Source organism: Enoplosus armatus, chromosome 23, assembly GCF_043641665.1.
Source record: "Enoplosus armatus isolate fEnoArm2 chromosome 23, fEnoArm2.hap1, whole genome shotgun sequence".
Classification (NCBI taxonomy): domain Eukaryota; kingdom Metazoa; phylum Chordata; class Actinopteri; order Centrarchiformes; family Enoplosidae; genus Enoplosus; species Enoplosus armatus.
In genome coordinates, this window is record NC_092202.1 from 3,886,153 (window position 1) to 3,912,387 (window position 26,235).

The 26,235-nt window shown below is 41.1% G+C and overlaps 1 protein-coding gene across 2 annotated transcripts; it reads left to right on the forward strand.

Annotated features, from left to right (window-relative positions):
• Positions 1–348: 348 nt before the first annotated feature.
• On the forward strand, positions 349–22,371 carry LOC139306086 (solute carrier family 12 member 6-like). Of its 2 annotated transcripts, XM_070930046.1 has the most exons (26): positions 349–1,131; positions 6,393–6,487; positions 7,130–7,258; positions 8,143–8,289; positions 8,395–8,449; positions 11,242–11,372; positions 12,461–12,702; positions 12,791–12,915; positions 13,035–13,220; positions 13,482–13,646; positions 14,125–14,223; positions 14,564–14,621; positions 14,785–14,959; positions 15,631–15,749; positions 15,907–16,005; positions 16,101–16,220; positions 16,427–16,531; positions 16,899–17,067; positions 17,278–17,473; positions 17,622–17,791; positions 17,874–18,005; positions 18,473–18,580; positions 18,871–18,927; positions 20,467–20,702; positions 20,790–20,923; positions 21,279–22,371. In XM_070930046.1, exons 1-26 carry the CDS (start codon positions 915–917, stop codon positions 21,368–21,370), a joined length of 3,561 nt encoding a protein of 1,186 aa, XP_070786147.1. In that variant the 5' UTR covers positions 349–914; the 3' UTR covers positions 21,371–22,371. The 2 variants fall into 2 exon arrangements, with proteins under 2 accessions (XP_070786147.1, XP_070786148.1); XM_070930047.1 differs by lacking the exon at positions 18,871–18,927.
• Positions 22,372–26,235: the final 3,864 nt, after the last annotated feature.

Sequence of the window (26,235 nt, forward strand, 5' to 3'; positions counted from 1 at the left end):
ATTAGTGCCGCATTTCCCAATTTTAAGTCATCATGTATGTAGCCTACTTACATTTTAAGATACTGTGTATTTTTAGGCCAATTTTTATAGTGTAAACTAATTTCTGCTTTATTTTGTTTTTCTTTCTATCTCAATCATTTCCTTCCGATCCTCTCCCTTACTGCACTGATGACCTTTCCACCATGGCATCCCCCGCCCTTGCTGTGACCACTGATGGGTCAGTAGAGGGACGTTTTTATCTCCAAAGTGCACGTCAGACAAATTTCAGTTGTGTTTTCTTGAGAAAGGGCTGAGAGAGAGAGAGAGAGAGAGAGACGAATTTAACACGCTATGTGATTGCCATCCTGAGCCATAGTCCTCATCCAAAGGAATCAAGACATACTGCAAGTAGAAAAGATACTGTACAAAGTGCAGAAACACAATTTCAGTGCAGTTTGATGGGAAGAAGGGAAAGATTTAGCTTGAAATTACCAGAGGAAACACCCTCATCTCTTTGTGTATGCGTACCTATCATCTCTGATAATTGCTTGAAACGTGTACACTACACAATCACACATTTATAATAAAGGAATTTGAACGTCGATGTCTATCTGTTATAAATCTACTACATTTCAAACAGAATCAGAAAGATTATTGACACTCGTAGGCACAGAAAGAGGCCTGTTGTAGACTTTCTTTCACATGCCTGGTGGCAGCCAACCACTTTGCTTCAATGGAGAACAGCAAAAGAACAAATTGTAGAGGCCGCCGTTACCTCAGCATCACCTGGGAGATAGCCTAGCCTAGCCTAGCTCAGCTCAGTTCAGCGCAGTCCCGCTAACTAGTCCGTGACCCTTCCCCAACCCCATCTCTCTCCTCCTGCATCCCACACAACACCCCTCCACTCCCCTTCTACTTTTTCCAAGTGAGTTGCCATGGCATCAGTGCGCTTTACGGTGACGCCCACCAAGGCGGAGGACCTCCCGGGACTGTCCGACACGTCGCCTGACATCAGCTCCCGTTCCGGTGCCCGTGTGCGCTTCGGCTCCAGGGAGAGCGTCAATCGAAGTGACCCTCTCAGCGAGGTGTCGGGAGGCGGGACGGGAGGAGCAGGAGGGTCCGACACGCCGGAACACAGCAGTGTGGAGCAAGGTGAAGAGCACAACCACACAGACGTACTGTGTTGTCACTGTAGTTTTGAGGTACACTTTGTGAGATTTTACATGTTTAAAATGTGCCTCCATAAAGGAGGAGGACTAACTGAAGTGCGTCTTGCATGCAGAAATATAAAGCAGATCACACACCCAGTCTGCGTAACAACCTGCCACCCTGTTATATCTAATCCCACTGCTTAGATTGCTACAGACAGTGAATCCATAGTTTAATCCATATGTTTGAGACATGTCAGCCAGCCACTCCTCCATCATGACACATTGGCTTAGAAAAAAGCATGTAGCGTCCCACCTTCCTGAACAGTTGAACCTGTCTTAACATTTGGATTCAGTTTTACAGATTGGCAGCGTTTTGAGTGCCATATAGCCAATTGATTTCCATTCAACTGCAGCAGCAGTTGGGAAAGATGTCCCCAAAGTAGCAACAAGAATATGTTGTTGGATCTGTTTTTCTGGGTCTCTTGTCAGTCAGAGGTTCCCATTGCTGTAAAATTTTTATTTTGATTACTGCCCAAAAACAGGATATTGTTTAAGTTGTATCATAACAGTAAATATCAGTGAAAATGGGTTGTTTCGATTTTGTCTTTGACCTAGAGGGGTCATGGTAGAATAAACAAAGTCTAAGGTTCTTGGACATCTTTTGATATAAAATATCACAGAGGTGAACATGAGCATAGCATGCAATTTCCTGACATTATCTCACATGACTTTAGGGTTTTCCTGAATTTCAGACATTAGCCTCTTTGTCTCACGGAGCTTTAACTCCCTTACATGTCCATGTCCATGTCAGTTTAAACACACTCTAGACACACATACACAGTGCCACTCCATTAGTAGTGAAATTCACAAAAATGTGCTCACATTCGCTGTAAAATCAGTTAGTTATGCTTTGTTCAAATACAGGCAGCACACTATCACAGTGCACTGGCTTAGTGGCTCATGGATTTCTGATCAGTCAAGTATATCATGCCTTTATGCTTATTTGTTTTGTATAAAAGATAGTCTAGGCGCTCAAGCCAATTCACTTCAAACTGACGCTGGAAGGTTTCAGACAGCTGTATGTCCAAAATGTCGGTTTTATGGAAAGTAAAAAGAGAAGTGCTACTTTTAGAGGTATCCTCATGCATGTCTCAAGTTAAACAATGTGTTTTGAAATGTGTTTTATGGCTCTCTGGTTCACAAAGCTTTCCATTTGTTTTTTTTGAGCAAACACCTGACTCTAAGGTGCTCCCTAAGGGGGTGCACAGCAAAAGGAGCAACAGTTCAACTAATTGCGCTGAGCAGACGGTTACAACAGTAAGAGGACTGTAATGTAAGCCTATTGTGATCATAGTGTAGGTTTCACTTCCCCCACTACTGTTATCAGCCCACATACAGAGTAGATACAGTGATTCAGTTCTTTACTTAATGGTAGCTGACAGCAGAAACCTTTTCACGTGGACTTGGTTCTACAGATGTACAGCTAGTAAGTCCATTTTCACATGAAATCATGAGTAAATGGAGGAATACGGAAAATTGTTTTCTTCTGACTGCTGTGACTGTGCAGTTGTCATGGGGAGTGCAGTAATTCACTTTCCAAAAGTGTTTTAAGAATAGCTGCACTAATTCACAGGCTCAACAAGGGGGTTAGAACTGTGGAGAGATGTAACTGTATTAGCTATGCTGATCCACTTAAGCGGTTGCATAGTAGTAAGGATGCCCCACGTTGTTTAATAAGCTTCCATAAATAGAAATCGAGCCGGTTAATCCGATTGAGTTTCGATCAGGCTGCGTGATTGCTGCGGTTGTTTATGCAGAGAAACAAAGAGGGAGACTGCAGGAGACACAACCACGCAGCTTTCGTCTCAGCTGAAACAGAAAAACCAGCATGCTGACAAGAAAAATGCTGTTGTTGAAGTGAATGAGTCAAGATGCTGAAAGGAGGCAGGAGGGAATGAAGAGTTATTTTCAGAAAGGTCAAATGCTCTGTGATCCATTATTTTTGACACCAATAAAGTTAGCTATTGAATTTGATGTTCGTGTGTGCAGTCCACACACACACACACACACCTCGCTCCAGTAGCTTTCTGCTTCATTGGTTGCTCACACACACAAAGGCATCATACTGTGGTAATCTCAGGTGGAGGACTTCTCTTGGGGAACACACACACAAATAGACAGCTGCGTTAAGATGAGTGTGAATGCTGCAGTTTAGGTATTTACATGACATGACAAGACGGTTATTTTGTTCTGCAGTAAAAACTCAAAGGTTTTTTTTACAGTCATGCATTGTGTTTTATCAAATTAGGACTGCAACAAATGATGATCTTCTTTATCAATCAATCTGTTGTCAAATCAATCAAATAATCGTTTGGTTGAAAGAATGTAATTTGAGAAATGTTTATCTCAACTTCCCAAAAGAACAAAGTGACGTCTGGAAGACTAAAAAAAACAAAACATATTTACATTTGAGAAGCTGGATCCGGAGTATTTTCGAGACTAGAGCTGCAACTAAAGATTGTTTTCATCTATAAATAGTTTGGCCTATGAAATGTCAGAAAAGAGTGAGAAATCATGATGTCGCAAAGCCCAAGGTATGTCTCCATATGTCTTGTTTTGTCCGACCAACTAATTCTTAACAGCTCTACATCAAATCATCTAAATTAGCACAGATGTCGGTACATCAGCACTCCAGAAACAGAGAAAGCGCTGTCACGATTGTATTGTGTGGTGTGGTGAAGAAGTCTGTGTTATCACCATCAGGCCAGTCAGACAGACTGAGTGGAGACAGTCTGGGAAGTGGCAAAGTGTTGACGTTCTGACTCCTGACTGTCCTGATCAGCAGGTTCAACATACCAGAGGAGTGTACAGCAAAGAGAGACTAATTGGTTAGCGAGGTATGTTGAGTTTAAAGCCTCTCTTTTAACCTGGCTAGATCGCCATGGTAACTTCTGCTGCACACCTAACCTGCTCCAGAGGAGGTTATATTCAGAGTTTTGGATTTAAATTGGCTGTAAAAAGCGCCAGCCTCTCACTAATTATTTTTCTGACGATATTCTCTGTGAGAGATCTATAGATTCTCAGCTACATTATATACACACATATATTATGTACGCAAACCTGTTGAGCTGTACATTAGTAATGCCACTGGACGAAGCGGTGCAGTTACATGTATTCAGTTGCTGATGCATAAAAATGCATACTTAAGATTTTAGGCTTGGTCCTGAAGTTTTACACTGCTGGTATTACAGAGACGAGGGAGGCATTGAGAGTGCTTTGAGTGGTAAAATAAATATATTAACTTACGAGTTTACGCTATAATCTGCCATCATTCCCCTCTTGCCTTATTTGTAGCATCAGTGTTGCTGATAACTTGAATAACTTTTTTATATTCTTCATAGCTCTCCATTATAACAACCTGTTCCTCTTGACTGAAGTAGGCAGCATGCGACCCATCCATTTCCTTGAAGAACACTCAAATGACTTGTCAAACGCCCCCTTTTTATGGGAATGTGCACAGAACCTGATATAAAAAACCTGGGTTTATCTGTGATTGGGGTTTTAGGTTTTGTTGAGCCAGCTAACACAAATAAAGCCTGGCTATGTCGAACTTGCTTTAAAGTACATCCCTCAGGGGGATCGTGTGTGTGTGTGCTTGTTGCACTGAAATGTGTGTGCATTCACCTGCAAAGAACGCTGTAATTATTATAATTATAATTAAGCATCAATAGGGCATGTGTTGACAAAGGGTAGATGTGTTGTAAAGACTCATCCAACAAATGAGCGATAGGCCTGATTAGCTTGTTGGTTAATCTTTCTGTTACCACGCCAGCATTCTTCAGCCACTGAATATTAACAGGCAAGTTGTTTTCGCTGGTGTGGAGTCACTTTCACACTCGCTGTCTTTGGCCAAATGAAGGACTGCGAACAGGATGGGAAGTTGCCACCCACCAGCCAAATGCTGGTGTGTTTTCTTTACTTTTTCTCAGTTTGTAACTAGCCGATGTTCTGTTCTAAAAATGTCGTTTTCTGATGAGATGGTGAAAATTTGGGGATTCACCAGCTATTGTTTCATGCAGCTTTCGGTCTAGACTTTTGTCTGCACTCATTCATGGTTATAGTGTAAAGCAGAGGTTCCCCCCCTTTTTGTGCTTGTGACCCCTTAAAATGCATAAGGAAAAGTTTAGTTCCTCATCACAAGTTATGGAGCAGGTCAACCATTTTTTACAGCCCTGAAAAGGTGAAAGTATCCAGTATTTCCCAAGATCAAAAACCCAACAATTACAAAAAGTAAATGTAATTTTGTGTAACTTCCTTTCTCACCCCTTTAATCATCTAGTGACCCCACATATTCATCACGACCCCCATGTTGGGAATCACTGGTGCAGTAACAACTAGCCCCTCAGTAAGGTGAAATCCAGACAGGAAAGTGTTTCTTTAAATAAAAGAAATAATTAGCATTGTGTCTGCTGCATCACCACGTGATGGCAGGATATTATTTACTTTTAATAGATTAGAAATACTTTAGAAAGGCAGGATAGTGATGCAACACAAGATTACAATATTGTTGTGCCAGCCTAAACAAACAGAATGCCTTGTTTTTATGTAGGTATTTATTCACATATCATTTCAAAATGACCCATGCCTGATGTGGGCCTGATGTCATGTTTAAGTGTCCTTCGGTTAAATGTGACGCTGCGTATGGCCCTTTGCTGCCGTTAGCGTGACTGTAGTGGAGCAGGGAGGGAAGTGATGTTGCTGACTCAGGTGCTGCTGATGCAGTGGTCTGTGCTGACTGAGGCGGAACTGAACTCGCGACATGGTGGCCGTTGCATCAAACTGTGTGTGTGTGTGTGTGTGAGTGTGAGTGTGTATATATGTGGGGGAGAAAGTGTCAAGTTGGTTTATTTATAGAGCGCATTTAAGAACAACAAACGTACTTTACAGAGAGACTGAATTATGGGATTATTTGATTGATGATTACAATCAAACAAAAACACAGGAATGATGAAGTATGCCAAAATATATTATATTTTTGTTAGTATCCCTCCACTGCAGCTCAACATGGACACACTGTCCAGGGTAAAAAAGAAGGAATTTTATATCACTAACATAGAGAGTGCATTAAGAATGGATCACAAAATCTGTTTCATGTTCATATGGGTACCTGACTATTGTTTTAAGACAGACTTGAAACATTGTGAACTTATCCTTTAAAGATGTTGTCCTCTTTTCCTTGTATTCATAATTATTTGTGTCTAGGTGATGGCAATTCCAAAATCTCCAGTGTGTACATCAACAACACTCATGGGGTGGACGACGATGACTTCTACGACAGAAACTTGGCCTTATTTGAGGTTCGGAACGCACAATAAGCAGAGCTGTTATCCTATGAAAGCACATTATAATCATGTTATAAATGTTCTGTAAACTTTGGTTTGTAACAAAGGTAGAAAACACTTGTTCATGTGGCCATATGCGCTGCTTTCCTTAAAATGTGTAATTGTACAGTACATGGATAAAAACAGAACCTTGGTGGCTGTTTATCTGCCAAACTAGAGCCAAAAATAAACCAGCAGTTGGCTGGTGGGTGCAGATAATTTCAGTTTTTTTATAGATTTTGAAGTTCCCTGGAAACAGCTCTGTCTTCTGTCTCCCACTTCAACAAGTCATTCAACGCCTCTTTCTCTCAATTTCCTGTTCTTACATCTTATCTGTTGCCTTCCTCTGTGCTTTTCTTCCCTTCTTTCCTCTTTTTCTTCCTCTTTATTCCACTTATTCTCCCTTCTATGTTACCTCTGTTCTCTTCTTTCTTGTATTCCTCTCTAATTCTTCTTATATATCCCCTGGCTATTTCATTCCTCCCCTCCCCTCTGCTTTTCTTTGCTTCCTGTCAACCTCTATTCTTGATCTCTTTCCACCCTATTTCTCCCTACAAAATCTCCCTACACCCCGCCTCTCTTCCTTGTCTTACCTCCTCTCTTTTTTTCCTACCGCAGGAGGAGATGGACACTCGGCCGAAGGTGTCTTCTCTGCTCAATCGCCTGGCCAACTACACCAACCTGACGCAGGGGGCCAAGGAACATGAGGAGGCCGAGAACATCGGCGAAAAGAAGAAAGCCAGCAAGGTATATCGGACTCTGTCTCCCCTTTTTTAACTGATAATAGACATTTCAACCCATAAGGGGATTTTGGTGTGCAGTAAAAACACAGTAAAACACATTATAAGAATCTTTGCCAATCCAACTCCCAAGAATTCATACCTGGTTAAATGAACTGTAGGACCCATGATAGCACCCATTCATAGTACATGATTTCAAATGTACTTTGTCTTGCTGTTCAGTGTTCTTATATTACAGCAGTCATCACCATGATGATGATTATGGGTACTTGGAGGTAATGGTGGCATAACAGGTACAAAGTTGAAATGATCACAGTTTTTTATATGGTTACCAGTGCACAATCCTAGACAAGTGATGTCTTCCTCTGTTGCCCTCTTGACTCAGCGTCTGAAAGTGAAAGTACAGTAGGATGTGGCCCTGGTCTGCACTACATTCCTTGCTGATAAGGAGCTGGCTGGACTAGATAAGACAGTCGTGTTGTGGTGGTTCAGAGTCATTTACTATTTCCACCCTGTTCTGATTGCGTGTTTGCAGGATTGGACACATTTGCCAACAGACGGCCGGGGAAGTTAAACCCGAAACATTTTTAATCTTCCCTTCTGGCCACACTGCATGTGCAGTAAAAGCATTAACATAAGTCTGGTACACCAGGGTGGTGTAGTGCAGTGATTCCCAACCAGGGGTACGTGCACCCCAGGGGGTACTTCTGCAGTTTCCAGGGGGTGTGTGGAAAGATTGCGGAGTAGCTTAGCTAAATTGAAAAAAAGTATTTTAAAAGACATGTTCACATGTTTTATTTGAAGGACTTTGGAGTTGCTCTTTTTTTGTTGTTGCTGATAATCAATCAAACTTGATTTTTGTTCCATCCTTCTGCTGTGTCTACCTTCCAGTCGCCACAGATGGGGACGTTTATGGGTGTTTACCTGCCTTGCCTCCAGAACATCTTCGGCGTCATCCTGTTCCTGCGGTTGACCTGGGTGGTGGGATCGGCTGGGGTGCTGCAGAGCCTCTGTATTGTCTTCGTATGCTGTTGCTGTGTGAGTATTTTAGTGTCCAGCTGTGTTACCAGATGGCAATGCTGAGACAAAAATGAAAACATTCTAAATGTACTGAAATCGGTTTGTCTTTCTGCCTCTCTGCAGACAATGTTGACTGCAATATCGATGAGTGCAATCGCCACTAATGGAGTTGTGCCAGGTATGCCTCCACCTTTCACTCCTTCCCTTTCATCCTTTCCATACAGTGGATCAAATGGTACTGGTGTGCTGTGGTAATCTCTTACACTTAACCTAAACCTCGCCTTAAACTTCTGACAGCTTTGTGACCCTTCATACATCAGCTGTAATAGACACCACCAGTGTTACAACCTGAAGGAGTTTTGGCTACAAGTGTGCGCCAAAAAGCAAAGGTTTCATCTTTTTATTGCGAGAGGTAATTCAGTGGAAGCAAAGGATTTGAAAATTAATTGATAGTCGACTGACAAATGAATGCATTATTATTTTAACCATTAGGTTTACTATCAAGTAAACATATCAAGCATTTGCTCTTTTAAAGATGCCAAGATGAGGGTGCTTCTCTTTACTTCATGTCATCATGAGTTCTTTTTTTGGTCGTGGATCATACTTATCTTTAAAAGATTTTGTGCCGGCATTTATCATTATCTTTTAATTTTGTACGGACCAAAATTATATATATATTATAATCGATAATTGTGGTGCTCTCTGAACGGGATTGAAATTACTGACCACTGCAGGTAATGTTAAAATCACCCCACTTCCCCTTGAGATATAAATCCAGTCCGAATAGGCCTTTAGTCATTATAACTACACTTTGTCTAATCATGTGCTTTACTGTAAATGAGGTTCAGCCAACCTGATGGATCAACAGGGATATTGCAGTAAAATACAACTAGAAAACAGAGGTGAGGACATGCGAATGTAGCCAACATCTTGATAATAAAGCCACTCATCAGCTACTATCTGACTCTCACACAGCTAGTTGAATCATGGTAATCATGATTTTTATGGCGACCATTTTGAGTTTGACTTCTGTAGACGTTCACATGAATTTTGCAGGTTGCTTCCTCTTAGTTTTCCTGCTCATCTTCCAGCTATGGCGGCACGGAGAAAGTACATGTGTTTTTCTAATGAATGTTATTTCTGTTTGTCCTGTCTCTCCCTCTGTCTACCTCTCCCTGTCTGTCTGTACACACATTAAAAACCCAGGATATTTATCCGCCATTGACTTTACCTTTTCACTGGAACGCCTCTAGGCGAATATCCCAAATGTCAAAGTAGTGTGATATTTCCACTAGCATGTGACATTTCGATAATTGAATGTAGAATGAAAACCCTCGGTAACATAGATAATTAATCTAACATGTCTTGTTTGGCATCAGACATTTCATTCCATGCTGTCTTTTTCTCACCTGAACAGCTTCAAGCTCTCATGCTTTTCTCACCATCTAGTCTCAGATGGTAGTTAATACTGTATGTATGTAGTTCACTGAGGTTAATGTGAAGGAGTAATCAAAAGTGTTTGGCTTCCCAAATACAGCACAGCACTATATAAAGTTTTTTGATTCAGTGCGATGTCTGAAGAAAGCTTTCAGAGACTGTTTTTGTAGCATGTTTGCCTCGCTCAAGAACTTCCCAGTGGCAGTTCATTCATTCAGTGTACTTATTACATATGTTTAAACCTACAACATCACATTCATATACCCATTTTTTATTACCATTAATTTCGTTGTGTTTGTCTAAGGAAATATGTGTGTGCTTTTTGGTAGAGGGTTGCATTTTGGAAACCAAACACTGAATTCTGAGCTTTCAGTCAGTAGTGAATTTGTAGTTTCTCTTACTGATGATGATTCCCCCATGTGCTCTGTTTTATAACTGGTTCAAATCGTATCAGCAAATTATGCTCGCTGTTCTTTTTGAGCTCACTTGGAGTACCAGTTGCGTAGAGCAATGTCTTGTGCACCAGGAAGTTCGGCACAATGCGGGCTTCATTAAGAATGTCATCTTCCTACATAGCTAGCAAGCTAAAAAATCAAAAATGGCAACAAGCGTGAATGATCTTGTCGCAAATATGCAGGTTGTTGTAAGTAGACTTCCATTAACAACTCTTAAAACGACATATTTCTCTGAATAATGTAAAAATACATTCTTCTAGCTGAAACTGGTGTCAGAATGGATATGTCCCTCACTACTAAATAAAACAAAATAACCCCCCTTCCTAACAAGAAATGGAGTAATACGAACACAATGTCAGGCTGAATTAAAAAAAGTTAAACAAAATGGCAGGTCACACTATCGGGTACTTTTTTGACACCTAACATGTTTTTCTACAAAACTCCTTTTTTCATATAAGAGAAAAAGCCAAAGTTTTAAAATGTTAAATGTTGTCCAAACACAAGTAGCCACAGCAGCACTTTGCTTAAATGAAATTCAGATGAAACTATGAGTGTGGTCAGGCGCACTTGGTGCTTTGGACACGAAAAAAAAGGTACTGAGGTCTGACAGCCAGCCCTAATGACAATCAAGACTTTACTTTGGATGCAGTAAGCTCAACCCAGGCTTGTACTTCGAGTGAGGCAAAAAACAGTCATTTGCAGATAGTATTTGACCAAAGATCTGCTCTGTCTTCTTCCTCCAATGTGTCATGTAGAACATTATGCTTATTTCTTCAAGCATAGGATGACTTCTCTCATCAGCTGTCCTCTTTTCTCTCTCTCTTCACGTATCCTAACATCATAATGTTACTAACATCCATCCCTCTCTCTCTCTTTTTACGTCCCATCTCTTCTTCTTGTCCATCATCTCTCTGACTTTCTCTCTTTCTCCATCCTTCCTTCTCTTCTCTTTCTCCCACCCTACTTTTCCCTCTCTCCCTCTCCATTTCCACTTCTTCCAACCCTGATGTACAACCTGCCCCCCCCCCCTCTCTTCTCTCTCTCCCTCTCTTCCTCCTTCTCTCTCCTCCCCCTCCAGCGGGAGGCGCCTACTTCATGATCAGTCGCTCTCTGGGTCCAGAGTTTGGGGGGGCGGTGGGCCTGTGTTTCTACTTGGGCACCACCTTTGCTGGAGCCATGTACATCCTGGGAGCCATCGAGATCCTTCTGGTGGGTTTTGGCTTTCTCGTCATCATCATCATTACTATCCAGAAATATCCCATCAAACGGTATTATCACAATAATAACACTGGGGAACAATTTGAAAAAAAAAATTCTGTTGAGTTAGATTTTTATGCTGATTAAAACTAAAATTGGCATGCTGATTCCAAAATTCCAATCAGTTTTTTTCTAGCACGTCAAGTTTTTTCTCCACAGCTTACCCTCCAGATAAGCAAAATTCCACTGATTAGCTGTAGTAAGACTTGCCAGCTGATTACGATTGGACTCATCTACAGCTACGTGGCAACTTGTTTGTGCAGTCACAATTGAGACAGTGCGGTGAGAGGTGTGTGCAGCTCCCAATAGGTCAGTACTATCACACACATATCTGTTAAGTACAGTATTTTTCATATTTTTTAAGAAAACGGGGATCCTATAGTTCAAAAACTTGACGTGATAGAGAAAAACTGAGATCAGTTTTGGATTCCGCACCCAAAAATTAGTTAAAAACAGCTGTCAGACCTAACTCAACAAAAATTGTATTCCCCAGAGTAATCAAAATGTCCTGAGACTCTTGTATTAGTGCTAAAATATGGTAAATTTACTTTATGCCGTAGTTGCCTTGGAATTACAGGATATTTTGGCTCTTTCACAGTCAAATGTTTTTTCTGGAGTCCAGAGGCCAGAGTAGCTGGAGTTAGACAGACAAGGAGCCTGGTTCCCTGGTCCTGCTGTGTCTGGCCTTCCCTTGTGGTTTATCTAAATAAAACTGCTAATAAAACTGCCAATAGAACTGCAGAGTTGCTGTGCTGTGTTCACGGTGCCCTCTGAAAACAGTGATAATCACACTTATGACAGTATTACAAATTGTTGGCTCTCTTGTTACTATCAGAATGTCTCACCGTAATATATACTGAACTAAAAACGGTATACCGGCACATTCCTCTTGTAATGTAGTACATTGTCTGGAAAATTAGTTGAGAAACTGTTTTTGGATTAAATAAACAGATGGGAATTCATGTTTTTAGGCATCAGGCATATTTAATACCTGGTAGATCAAGATACAAGTCAAATAAAATCATCTCCCACCTCCTCAGATGTACATAGCACCTAAGGCAGCCATTTTTGAGTCAAAGTACCCTGAAGGAGAAGGAGCGGCCATGTTGAACAACATGCGGGTCTACGGCTCCATCTGTCTCCTCCTAATGTCCTTGCTGGTCTTTGTGGGCGTGAAGTACGTCAACAAACTGGCCTCCATCTTCTTGGCCTGCGTCATCGTCTCCATCGTTTCCATCTACATCGGAGCGCTGGTCTCCGCCTTCAAACCGCCACGTTTCCCGTAAGTGTTGATTATTTCCAAAAAATACAACGCTGACCAATCCTTTAACTCTGGCGGTTTTGACTGACTGATGGGCTTCCATCCGCAGCGTGTGCATGCTGGGAAACAGAACTATCAGCGGCCATGAAATTGATGACAACCAATGTGCAAAAACCATCCTGCAGATCAAAGAGCCAGCGGAGAGAGTTGACGCCAACTTCACAATTATTAATGGTGGGTACCAGGGTTGGATTGATATTTATTACTATTAAGAATCACAAGTAGTAGAAGTGTAGCCTTGTCACACACATTTGTTCAGTTTTTTTTTTGACACACTGTATTCCTCCCGTTAGAAAACAGCACTGTAGACCCGACCTTTGACCCCAGCCTTGCTCCTGTGCTGGTGGAGAAGACCACATATCTTTGGAAGCAGTTTTGCCAGGGCCCTGAACTCAACGCCTCCTGTGACGATTACTTCATTTCCAACAATTTTTCCGAGATTGAAGGGATCCCCGGTCTGGCCAGTGAGATCATTTCAGGTAGAGTGTGTTTGTGTGATGTGAAGCATTTCAATGCAAAGGGTGTATATCCATATTATAGTATTTAAAGTAAACACGAGAGCAGACAAGACTAGCCAATTATGTGATTTTCTAAGTCTGTTTGTCAGACGAGGAATATTACCTTGATTTAAATTACTTCACTGTGAACAAAGATATTTAGAGCCTCTTTTGAGGAATCACGTTTAATTTTAGTTCAACATAATCTCACTGACGAGCGTGTATTGACTCTCCTCCTCATAGAGAACCTGTGGAGCTCCTACCTCAGCAAAGGGGACGTGGTGGAGAAAGGCTCCCTCATCTCCTCTCAAGTTGCACATCCGGCTTCCACTCACCGGCCTTATGTGTTTGCTGACATCACCACCTCCTTCACACTGTTGGTGGGCATCTTCTTCCCCTCTGTCACAGGTACAGATGGTTTCTTCCTTTTCTTGTTAAACCAGCTTTGTTAAAGGGTTCTTAGACATAGAAACACGAAATATAGACTTGATCATTCTGTTATGAAAATACATTAATTTGATTTAACAGGAGGATCACATTAGGTGTGATATTGATTCTTGCTCATGGTGCAGCTGCTGTTTGAGGATCAAGTAACTCTGTGCCTTGGGTTTGATTTAACTTGAAATTGTAAACATATCAAAACAGATGGATTCTCCAAACACAAATTTTCATTTATTTTGGTTAACACAACCTCTCAACACTCACTAGATACATTGTTTTTATTTCATCAAATAGATTATATTTAAAAGATTATTTTCAGTATGATATTCCAGGCATTTTGAACACAAGGCTGTTTATAATAAATAACAATACCACTAAGTTATACTACTAGTAATGCTTATGTTAATAATCCCATTAATTAAAAGTATTTCCGTGTTTTCCTCAGGAATCATGGCTGGTTCCAACCGGTCGGGGGATCTGAAAGATGCCCAGCGCTCCATCCCCGTTGGAACCATTCTTGCCATCCTCACCACCTCCATCGTCTGTATCCTTTCGTGATAAATTATGATTCAATTTCCACTCCAAAGCACCATTCATACATTTTATCTAATGGGTTTACAATCACAACACAGTACAAAACAGTTCCCCAGATTTTTGTGTTAAAATCTACCTGCTAAACAAATGCTGTCCTCCTCCTGCAGCTCAAGTGTTCAGGCAAAATGCTGCGTTGTTGCTGTTTTTTTATGAATGGTTTTATAACCATCTCTTTAGCCAAATTGAATGCTCATTTTATGGTACTATTATGTCTAAAAGGCACTTAGGAAACATTTGATGTGATTTAATTTGACTGCAGAGTGTTGTTTTCCTGAGTGCTGTCCATCCAGACCTGAGCAGCGTTGTTTTGTTTGGAGCCTGCATCGACGGGGTGGTCCTCAGAGACAAGTCAGTACATCTGCTCTTGTATCTGACCGTATATATGAGTGTTGCTTCCTGTTATGTGGGAGAGAAAGAGATGATTTTGATTGTGTGTTGAAAAAGGGTTGTAATATTTTTGTCCACTGCTATAAAAGCTCTAAGTGCTTGTATGTGTGTTTGCCTCCTGCAGGTTTGGAGACTCTGTTAAAGGGAATCTGGTGGTGGGGACTCTGGCTTGGCCTACTCCCTGGGTCATTGTGATTGGCTCTTTCTTCTCAACATGTGGCGCAGGCCTCCAGTCACTGACCGGGGCTCCCCGACTCCTACAGGCCATTGCCAAGGACAATATCATCCCCTTCCTGCGGGTTAGAGCTGAGAATATTCAGTTTGATTACAGGGATCCAAAATTGACATAATAATTGTTACAAACTGTTGTCTTAGCTAACGTAACAACCCACAACTAGATCATAACTCTGTCTGCTTTTAACTAAAAGTAAGAAAGAAACGCTCTGTTTAAGCTCCATGTTACCATCAGTTCTCACAAGTAAGAAATCTAAAAGGAGAATTAATCTTAGATAACATGTATGTTTCCTCTGGAAATACCTGGAATGTGATCAATTTATTCCGGTTCAGTGTAATATGTTAATGTGTTGTCTGCTTAAGTGCATAAATGCCCATGCTGAAGTAATGGAGCTCGATGGCATTTGTTTTGATGTGCTCAAACTGTTGTCTCTTTCCAGTTACTGTATAAATAAGTGTGTTGATTAAATAACAATCCATAGACTTTGTAGTGAACACTTTTTATGTTGCTATAAAATTTTAATTTATGGATTTGGCACCCGTAACCGAAAGCCACAGAGCATTTTATTAGAGTGAGCTATAGCCAGATTCTCCCAACCTAGGCGAGTCACTCTAAAAACAGGTAGACCTCAGGGTGAGAGGGGTGAAAAAAGATTAAGACCGTTTTCTTTAACTCATTTTCAGTATGATTGATCTTGGTATACCTGTATATATTTTGTGTGTGTGTTTCTGCCAGGTGTTTGGCCATGGGAAGGCTAATGGGGAGCCCACCTGGGCCCTGCTGCTCACGGCCCTGATAGCTGAGCTCGGGATCCTCATTGCCTCTCTGGACCTGGTGGCCCCCATCCTTACAATGTGAGACACGCAGGCTGTCGTGCGTGTGTGCGTGCGTGCGTGCGTGCGCGTGTGCGTGTGCGTGTGTGTGTGTGTGTGTGTGTGTGTGGAGGGTATCTCAATCCTAATTATCTCACTATTGGTACTTGTATCTTTAATTTATTTCCTTTTTATTTAGGTTTTTCCTGATGTGTTATCTGTTTGTGAACCTGGCCTGTGCCCTCCAGACCCTCCTGAGGACGCCCAACTGGAGGCCGCGCTTTTCCTATTACCACTGGTACTATCTCACACACACACACACACACACACACACACATTCAATCACACACATGTACACATATAAACACTGATCTGTGCCTCTGGTGTGTCCAGGGCCTTGTCATTTTTGGGGATGACTATCTGCCTGGCGCTCATGTTCATATCCTCTTGGTACTACGCAATTGTTGCCATGGTGATCGCCGGCATGATCTACAAGTACATAGAGTACCACGGGTATGTTGCCATGGAGATGTATTCCCCCCACATGATGTACATGTACAGCATGGTCAAGAAAAGTGTGTGTTTGGAGTGTATTTTTGCAGCTATCAGTGTGTCTGTTTCCAGTGTGAAGGTTTTTGTGGGTGTGTGTTACAGGAGGTCACAATATACACAGTACATGTCACAGTATATATTCCATGTATCCATGTGTGTGTTACCAGAGCAGAGAAAGAGTGGGGGGATGGGATCCGCGGTCTCTCACTCAGTGCTGCCCGTTATGCCCTCCTGAGGTTGGAGGAAGGACCACCGCACACCAAAAACTGGAGGTACAGTACTGAAGCTGGCTTTTTTCACAACCTTCAGTGAATCCACGTACAATTTCCAAATGCTCTCAAGAACATACTGGTTCCATCTCCGGATCAGAGACTACTTTAATAAAGAAATGAAACAAACGGAGGATAGTGAACCAGATTTGCTCAATATATTCATTGTTGCATGTAAGATTAAAGATATAAGAACTCCAAAAGCTACACTACTACACTTGTGGTCATTTTTCACATAATGCTGTTAAAGCCTTTTGCATGTATATAATAAGTTCTTCACAGATTGTGTTTGAGGACCTGCTGTTACTGATTCTTAAAATCCACATCCATTAACACTCTCTCCCCCGTCTTCTCGCCCGCTCCTCTCCAGGCCCCAGGTGTTGGTCTTACTAAAACTGGACGAGGACGCCCACGTCAAGTCTCCTCGGCTGCTGACGTTTGCCAGCCAGCTGAAGGCGGGAAAGGGCCTGACCATCGTTGGCACGGTTGTCTCTGGCAACTTCCTACAAAGCTATGGAGAGGCCCTCGCTGCTGAGCAGGTGGGAAGTTCTATCTTGGCAACGTTTCTGTGGTCTCTGGAAGAGTTTGTGTTTCATGTCTGTAGATCTAGTTACCTTCAGATGACAAAGTGCTAAAATCAGTGAAGACAAATACAGGAAATACTGTTACTCTTAAATTAGTCCTGGAGAATTAGTAGAAATGATAGAAGGAAATCTTAAGCCTTTCCCCCTGTATTTGTACTATTGCAGACTCTTAAGCACCTGATGGATAAGGAGCGTGTGAAGGGTTTCTGTCAGTGTATCGTGGCTCAGAAGCCACGTGAAGGTATCAGCCACATGATCCAGTCCAGTGGCCTGGGAGGAATGAAACCCAACACTGTGGTGATGGGCTGGCCTCATGCCTGGAGGCAAAGCGAGGACCCGCAGTCCTGGAAGACCTTCATCAGTGAGTGGAAGAGGATAGAAAATAATTCTGAACGGTCAAAATCTGTCAGCGTTTGAAGATGAGAGGGTCTAATCCTTTTCCTGATCTCATAATTTCAGTTTATGTTTCAGAGTTAGCAGGCTAACGGCGCCCCCTCTCTTCCCTCCAGACACAGTGCGGGTGACCACAGCGGCCCACCTGGCCCTGCTGGTGCCCAAAAACATCTCTCTGTTCCCCAGCAACAGTGAGCCCTGCACAGAGGGCTACATCGACGTCTGGTGGATCGTCCATGATGGGGGGATGCTCATGCTGCTGCCCTTTCTGCTGCGCCAACACAAAGTACGAGCACGTCTTTTTGAATTTTTATACGTTTTTGAATGTCTTTTCTACATTGAGAATATTGCTGTTCTGTCCTCCTCAGGTGTGGCGTAAGTGTTCCATGCGAATCTTCACAGTGGCCCAGATGGAGGATAATTCCATCCAGATGAAGAAGGATCTGGCAACCTTCCTCTATCACCTACGCATTGAGGCTGATGTGGAGGTCGTTGAGATGGTACGCTTCTCACAACGCCGTTAGATTCGCTACTAGACAGCCAGAGCCAGCTAGCCACCTGGAGTCACAACAATCCAGTCAGCTGGGACAGGTGCTCGTATTGTGTAACTATTCATGTCAGTTTTCCAGACTGACGTGACTCAATACACCTAATGAAGCCGCTATCATCTTTACTTTTTGGCAGCAAAAATCCTTTTTGTGCACGTTGAAATGATTCGATTGTAAAGGTGTAGAAACTTTACACATCCTGCCAAAACGAAACTTCTGTATACGTCACCCAGCCTTACTTCACACTGTAAAATTTCAACAACCCAAGTATCACATATGCAATGTGTATAGGCAGCCAAAACAAATTCTGATATGTTCACATTAACCTTTGAACAATGATACTCTAGTGTAACAATAATCATCTGTTATTGTTTTCTTGTCTGTTCTTCTCTGAATATGTCTCTCTCGTCTCCTCTCAGCATGACAGTGATATCAGTGCATACACCTATGAAAGGACCCTGATGATGGAGCAGAGGTCTCAGATGCTCAGACAGATGCGACTGTCTAAATCAGACCGGGAAAGAGAGGTAAGCTCAGATCAGAAGGCAAGATTGTTGTGCAGAGAGGGTGTAGCTTTGCATATGGACAGTCAAAACAGTAACAAAGGATCACTGAATTGTCTCCACCAGTAATTTTAACAACCTCAATTAACTTTTAATTCTCTTCTCGATGTTTACTAGCCCTATGGGTGCATTAAAAGTTGTATTAAATGATTCGTCAGCAGTATTATGCGTCATTATTAACGTCAGTTGTATGCAAGATTAGCCATGACATACTCGCCTGATCTGTTTGTGATTGTCGTGCATCATTTTATCAGGGAAATCCTGGTAGCAGCAGCAGTAGGCCAGAGGCAGGTGGAGCTACAAGGTCTCAGGTGAGGTCAGTGGTTATGGCCAGCTGTGAGTTTGTGAGTTTTATTATAACTTGTAGAGGATGAGGCCGTTTAAAGATAGTTGTATAGAAAGAAAGTTCCATGTCTTCAGAAGCTCACTATCTTTTCTTCTATTATTTAGAAACACTGATGTACTATATTGTGGAAATCTTGTGGAAACATTACTGTCTCTGATTTAATTGCAAAAATGATATGTTAAATCTCCTTGAAAATCAAAAGGGAAAATCTATAAAAGTCCGGTTTTGGTCATATTATGTACGTTGAGAAATTTCGCTGTGAGGAAGTCTGCTATCAGAAGCTTCTCCGGTGTGACCTGATTTTAAGAAATAGAGTTTGCTAGGTCTACTCATAATCTAAGACTTTTTATACGCCTCTGAGAGTAGGATGTATCTGTAAAATATTTGGACATATTACAGGATGAGAGGGCCATATTTGATACAGAAACTGGCCAATGATATCATTTATATCCAGGTGCATTATACCCAAGAGGCACGCGAAAAGCTATTTTTGTTTCAGGAAACTTTGAATAGATAACAGCTTTATTATTCAAGTTCATGTCGTCTCCTTTTGCCGCTGGTCCCCTCAGCGGGTACGCTGGAGTTTTGATGATGTAAGTTTACTGGTTACACAAAGTAGTAAAGCATCAGCTGTCTGACATATAGACATTTAGACATAGAGGCCATCCTGGACACATTGTTAAGGCAAAGAGGTTTTTCTTGATCGCTTGGTTTTAGATCAGTGAATACCTCAGAATCCTTCAGAAAAAGACCACAAATAAGTCTGGATGTTTTGGGCAGTTGGTTAATTTTCATTGCTGTTGTTAAACGTATTTTTTCAGTGGGATGCATCATTTAAAATTATGCACATCTGGGTCTTTTCTGTAGTTGACCTAACCTTTCTAGTGAATAGGATATTGACACTCACACTGTCTTTTAAATGAGATTTCAAATCATCGTTTATCATCGTTATTAAAAGGGTCTTTATCTGAAGGATTCAATTAAGAGTTTGTCCAATAATAAAGGTAATATAAGCGGATCTGGGTCAAATGGGCTTTTTTTTATTATCAAACTGCCTTTCTTTCTTGAAAAAGTAAAGAAATGTCTGCTGTCATTTCAGCCCTCTTCTACTCTTTTCTGTAGTTTTAGTCGAGTTTCAGTTGCCATTTGACTCAGGTCCTCTCAGGAAATTTGGTACCAGTGTCATCCCTGTAGTTATCCTCCAGTGCTTCTGCTAGAGTAGATGCAGCCTGTGTTTTCTATTAGCAAGTTAGGTGACCTTGTATTGTCTGTAGGTGTATCTTTCCCCCAGGTACAGGAGTACTGGAGTCCACACCTCAAACACCTCCAAAGGAAACAGACAGGTACAAAGAGAAAGAGAGACAGACAGACAGACAGACAGAGAGACAGGAGTGAGGAGTTGGGGAAGGGAGAGCAGTGGTGTAGAAGAGGGAGGCATTGAATAAGGTAGAAAAAAAGGTTGAGATGAGAAAGAACATGTTTGTGTGTCTTTGTGCCAAACCAGGCCCAGCTGGTGAAGGACCGTAACTCCATGCTGCGGCTGACGAGCATTGGCTCAGACGATGACGATGACACCGACGGCGGAGAGCGAGACAGGTCGGTGAGCGCCGGCGGCGGCAGCTCCGAACATCATCGACGAGTCCAGATGACCTGGACCAAAGAGAAGACCTCGCAGTACAGAGCCACGCACTCCGGCTGCTCCACACCCGAGGGCTTCAGAGACATGCTCAGCATCAGGCCGTGAGCGGAAAATAACACATTCACATTTCCCTCTGATAAGGTCTCTGATTGTGGTTAATTTAATTGCTGGTTAACTGTTTCCTTCAGGGACCACTCCAACGTCAGGCGGATGCACACCGCTGTCAAGCTCAACGAGGTCATCGTCAACAAATCTCACGATGCCCGGCTAGTCCTGCTCAACATGCCGGGACCCCCCAAGAACACGGAGGGAGACGAGAACTGTATCCTTAACACTGAGGGTTGCATTTTGTTTGTGAATTATCCAAATGAGATACTTAAGCTGCCTGTGTGCTTCATCAGAACTATACACTTCAGATTTGGGGGGGGGGGGGGGCGCTGTGTCCGACAATTTCTGTAACTTTCCAAAAGCCTATGATTCGACGTTCACACACACCTCACACCTCCCTGTCAAGCTCTCTTTTTTCACATATATATAAACATTTGTGTGCAACACTATGAATCTCGTCCTGAAAATGTGCGCCATTTCCGCCTCTTTAAACGATATTGTCATGTTGTAACGATACACTCACAAAGTGTAAACAAACCTGCAGAAACAGTCCTTAACTTGTTGACCAGACATGGAGTTCCTGGAGGTCCTAACAGAAGGATTGGAGCGCGTCTTGTTGGTCAGAGGTGGAGGAAGTGAAGTCATCACCATCTACTCCTGATTGGACAAACAGAGGAAGCCAGCGTTAAAGAGGCAACCAATCACGCAGAAATTAAGCGAAGGGAGACGGTGGGGGGGGGGCCTGTGAGCTCTGGGGGCATGGGCCCAAAAAGAGAGACTGTCATTGGCTGCAGCGTCAGTCATCACGCCCAACACCCACCATTCAGCCCTTTCCCTTGCATCTTTACACTTCTCTGTCACGACAAGGGTTTCCATTCCACTAATGTCAAAGCTACAGAAATGCCAACACAATTCCACGAACGAGCAAAAAAACGAGTGATCAAGTGTGTGTGTGTGTGTGTGTGTGTGTGTGTGTGTGTGTGTGTGTGTGTGTGAGAAACTCAGCCACCTGAAGGAGGTTTGGTTTGCTGGAGAAGGGACCAATGTTGTGTTCGAGCGTTGGACCAGTGAATGAGAAGAAAAATCAAATGTAGAGCACGAGGGGAACTGAAGCGTCCCAGAAATGGAGTTCCACTGACGAAACTCAGGGTTGCTTTTTGTACAGAATGTATTTTGGAAGCAGATGTGAGTGCTGCGAGAGTAGGCCGAATGTCTGAGTTGAGTGTTTTTTTGTTGTTGTTTTTTCTCCTTGAAGACACAGTTAAGTTTATTCCAATACTACTTAGAAACTGGAAAAAAAAACGCTGCGTCAAACGAAGTGGGAAAGCTCTAGTTTTAAACCTGTTCAGTGGTTCATTTAAGGAAAATCAGTGTCTTTTGTCTCCTTACTTGAAACTGTAACATTTTTAAACACATGAATGGAAAAACATGTTTATCATTTAACTGCATATCATCGTGGTTTCTTTTCTTACCTCATTTTTTTGTTTTATCAACAGTGAAGTTCAAAGTGGAGTGACATTGAATTACTTTCTAATTCTTTGTCTGAACTTGCTGCTACTTCTCAGTATCTACTCTTCTGTATGGAGGCCCATTTTCACCAGGAAAAGTAAAAAAAGATACATTAAAAGTTGGTCGTGATAAAAATAAAAATGCTCATTTTTATTTCCTTGATTTTAATTTTAATTTATCTAATAAATTTGACTTCCAAAGTCAAACTTATGAAATATAAAGTCAGCATTGTTTGATTGTCACAAGTATGAGAAAGTAAGTCAAAATTAATTATCTTTTAATTTAACAAAATAAATTAAAAGATAAGAAGTCATGATGACGACTTACTCGGGCAAAATTATGAGACAGTACATCAAAATTATGACTTACTGAGTCAATTTGAAACTCATTACTCAAATCAAAATTATGACTTATGGCAGATTTTTTTTTAATATAAAAAGTAAATTTTTAGATGAGTCAAAATTCTTAAATCAAAATTCTGAGTATTAAATATGACATTTAATTGCATCATTTTGATTTAGCCACCGAGTCTTTTTATCTTTCTTGGTGGAAATGGGCTGCTCCTCCATAATCTGATGAAATAAAATGACATAAATGATTTACATTATTAACAAGTGACGCATATCTTTATCTGCAACACAGTGAATCGGCAGTCGTGGGCTCTGCAGTTGTGTGGTACCGGCTGTGCGATGGGAATAGCTTGGTTACTTAAATCAATGCACCACATATATGGATTTGTAATGACAACAAAGATCCCAGGAAAACCACAATTAAACCAATGATAAGGACCATTATCATAGTTCTTCTCTGTGCCGTGCCATAAACTGGCCCCATGTTGGACTGCATGTGAACAGTCATGTTAGAGTACATGATGGCAGTGTAGAGTATGTTTGAAGAAGTGAGAGGAGACTTTGTGGTTGTTGTTTGCGAAGGCCTCGCAAAGGGAAGATTGGAAACATTTGGAAAACAGTAAACAGTATTGTTGACATATTGGACCATTGTGGAGAGGACCAGTGCACTGCATGCTGTCAAAATGTCACTGTCACTCGGAGAGAAGTGTGTGTGTGTGAGAATGATACATGTGTGTATTTGACACAGTATGGTGTTTTTCATTCCTTCTAATGAGAATATTGGCTGCGCTGTGTAGTGTGAGCTTGTGCTCTGAAACTCTCCACTCTCCACCTCACCACACTCCTAAACTAAACCTGCTGACGTCCTGCTTTGTGTGTGTGTGTGTGTGTGTGTGTGTGTGCGTGTGTGAATGAGAGCTTGTTGCTTAAGTAAGGAGCTGTAAACTAGAGGTGTTTGATTCCACTCTAATGCTTTGTTCTTTTTCTTTTTCTTTTTTTTGTGTTATCGTGCAGGGATTCTTTTATGTTCATTGTTATTTCCTAAACATTGTTTTTCTTGCTTGTACATAAAGACAACAAAAGGTCCCAAGTTTTATCTTTTTTTAATTACATTAATATAAAAAGGAATCATAAAAAAACTTTGCTTGAAAAAAAGACAAGAATAAATAAAGCAATTTTGAAAGAAAAGTTACAAGACCTTTTTCTTTTATTACATTAAAGACAAAGTATGCCTGTTTGTGTTGGCTGATATCAGTACTATAATTCATAAGGTTTTATTATCATTAATAATTTGATTAATTTGTTGATAGGGAGGTGCCTTTTTTATAATATACAACTAACAATTATCGATTCATTTAAATAATTTTGACTTTTTTGATAAATAATTTTACATAAAGAGACCAAACTTAATTGTATTTGAAGCCACTTTTTACATACTGCACGCTACAGTGAAACACTTTGAGAGGTTAGTCATAAAGTCGAGAGGAGTTTTTGTCCAGCATCATTGGATCAATATTTAAGATAACTCTACTTAACTCATGTAAAGTTCTTCAAAAAATATGAAGGATAAAACGATAAAAGAACAATAAAAAAACAAGGGAACAAAGGTATATAAATACAGAAACTAAAAGCAGCCACCAAATATATTGTCATCGACAAAGCCATGAAAATTTGTCCATTGTTCAAAGTAATTTCACATGTCTTAGTCTTGAACTACTGTGTGACTTTGTATTGTATATTTTATTTCCAACAGAGTATATTTAAAAATTCAGACACTTAAGTAATGCAACAAACTTAATAAATACAGAAATTACTTCATAATTACTTATTATTTTTATTTAACTCTTCTTATCTTGAACGCTAAACTTTATATTCATAAATATGAATGGTCATACAGCGAAAAGAGAGCGTTCCCAAATCAACTGCCTTTTATTCTGGAACGCCAACGTCCCATTTTGCGTCGTGAGGTCACTTCCACTTGTACGTACAATCCGGAAGCCGGTGCCTTGTTGTGATATTTGAGGAAATCAATTCTGGGCGAAGTTCACTTGCAAAAGTGGGATAAAAACTAAACATTAATCAGATTTCGGGGGTGAGCATGGAGGTAAGCGTAGTTGGTATTAGAAACTTTTGACATAATAAAAGAATCACCTTTGTCTTCAAATTTGATCTACAACAACTCACGATCTTTGGTTGTCACAAACACAACAATGATGGCCTTGTTACGAGCGGATCACCCGGCCTGTCTCATTTATTATCCCTTTAATAAATCGGTTACTTTAACTTCACCCTAATCTTTTTTCCCCCTTTAGAGACGGTTAATCCTACACACTTGGGTTTTAAATCAAATTTCCTGGTGTTAATTTAATAATCCTACGCTGATGTAACGTTGAAACTAGCACCCGGCACCAAAACAGCTTAACTTATACAGACGTTAAATATCTGCCCAGATATTGAAGGTTTCATTGTTTTATCTGTAAATGTATTCTTAAGACATTTCACTAATGTACCACTTGGCTAGAGGATTGTATTGGACCGAACCATTGGAAAGAACCGGAGGTAAAATAAGCTGATAGGCGGCCGTTAAAAGCTCAAATAACTGATATTTTACTTGTTAAAACAGTAGAAATAGTCTGTTCGACAACATAGTCGTGTGTATTTCGCTGCTACACTCCATGTCAGACACGAAATGTATTGTTTAAAGCTACTGTATTAAAGTTAACTGATCTAGTTAGTTGGATTAATGTCGAGAGGAACATAGTGACCGAGAGCTTCCTGTCACCGCTTTCAAAATAAAATCCCGAAATATACACTCAATTTACAATGTAACTCAGCGGTTACGTCTAAAACTTGATTTTTGAGATACCAATAACATTCAAACAATATGTCGCCCAATATCCATTTTTCTTTAAGCATAAGTCTATAATCAGATATCTTTGATATAGGTCCCTTAAATTTGGGTATTAAACGAGTTGTGACAAAGTTGTTGTGTACTAAATTAGACATTTTACAACTGAAAAATAAACTCGAGAATAGTTATACGAAATGCTTTTATGTTCATTCATTCAGTGGTAATGCTTTCACCTCAGAAATCATGACATTTAGCTCCCCCCGTAAACATTAGCTTGTATTAATAATAAAAGATATTGATATCGATAGCGATAATTAGTGTTACCAGGAATCAGATTAAAACCTAATGTTTGGTTACACCCACACTTATTGGGAGGTGTGTGTGGGGGCTGGAGGCCAAGGGGGTTCTCTTAGCTGGCCATGGTTATGACCTATTCTGTCCCTGTAATTTCGTCTTGTGGGTAGTATTGTAATGTTTTTCAATAATTTGCTGTTTTGTCATCTCAACTAAATAGTAAAAAAAATGCTAAGTTAGGTTTCTGATTTTATTTTGCAACCTGTAACGCACGACATCCGGCGTCGTCATCGTTTAGCTTGCCCCTTCCCGTTTATCCCATCCACGATCCGTGGCTCGGGATCCATTGATCAGCCTGGCCCGGGCCAACACGAAGCAGAAACGGGGATTCGGTCTGCTTTCCTTCCCTGTCTGACACCTTGAAACGATCATTTTCGTTTCCCGGACCTCTCGAGCAGCTTTAACAGTTCGTTAAATGTATGGTAGCTGTGTCTGCTAGCTGCGGCCATTGAGTGAATGATA

What these genes read in the sequence shown, in the direction of transcription:
- LOC139306086 (XM_070930046.1), top strand. Translation starts at nt 915, where the DNA reads ATGGCATCAGTGCGCTTTACGGTGACGCCCACCAAGGCGGAGGACCTC. An exon ending in CTTCTTCCCCTCTGTCACAG is followed by an intron (nt 13,647 to 14,124) that starts GTACAGATGGTT and finishes TGTTTTCCTCAG; the next exon opens with GAATCATGGCTGGTTCCAAC. An exon ending in ATGTGGAGGTCGTTGAGATG is followed by an intron (nt 18,006 to 18,472) that starts GTACGCTTCTCA and finishes GTCTCCTCTCAG; the next exon opens with CATGACAGTGATATCAGTGC.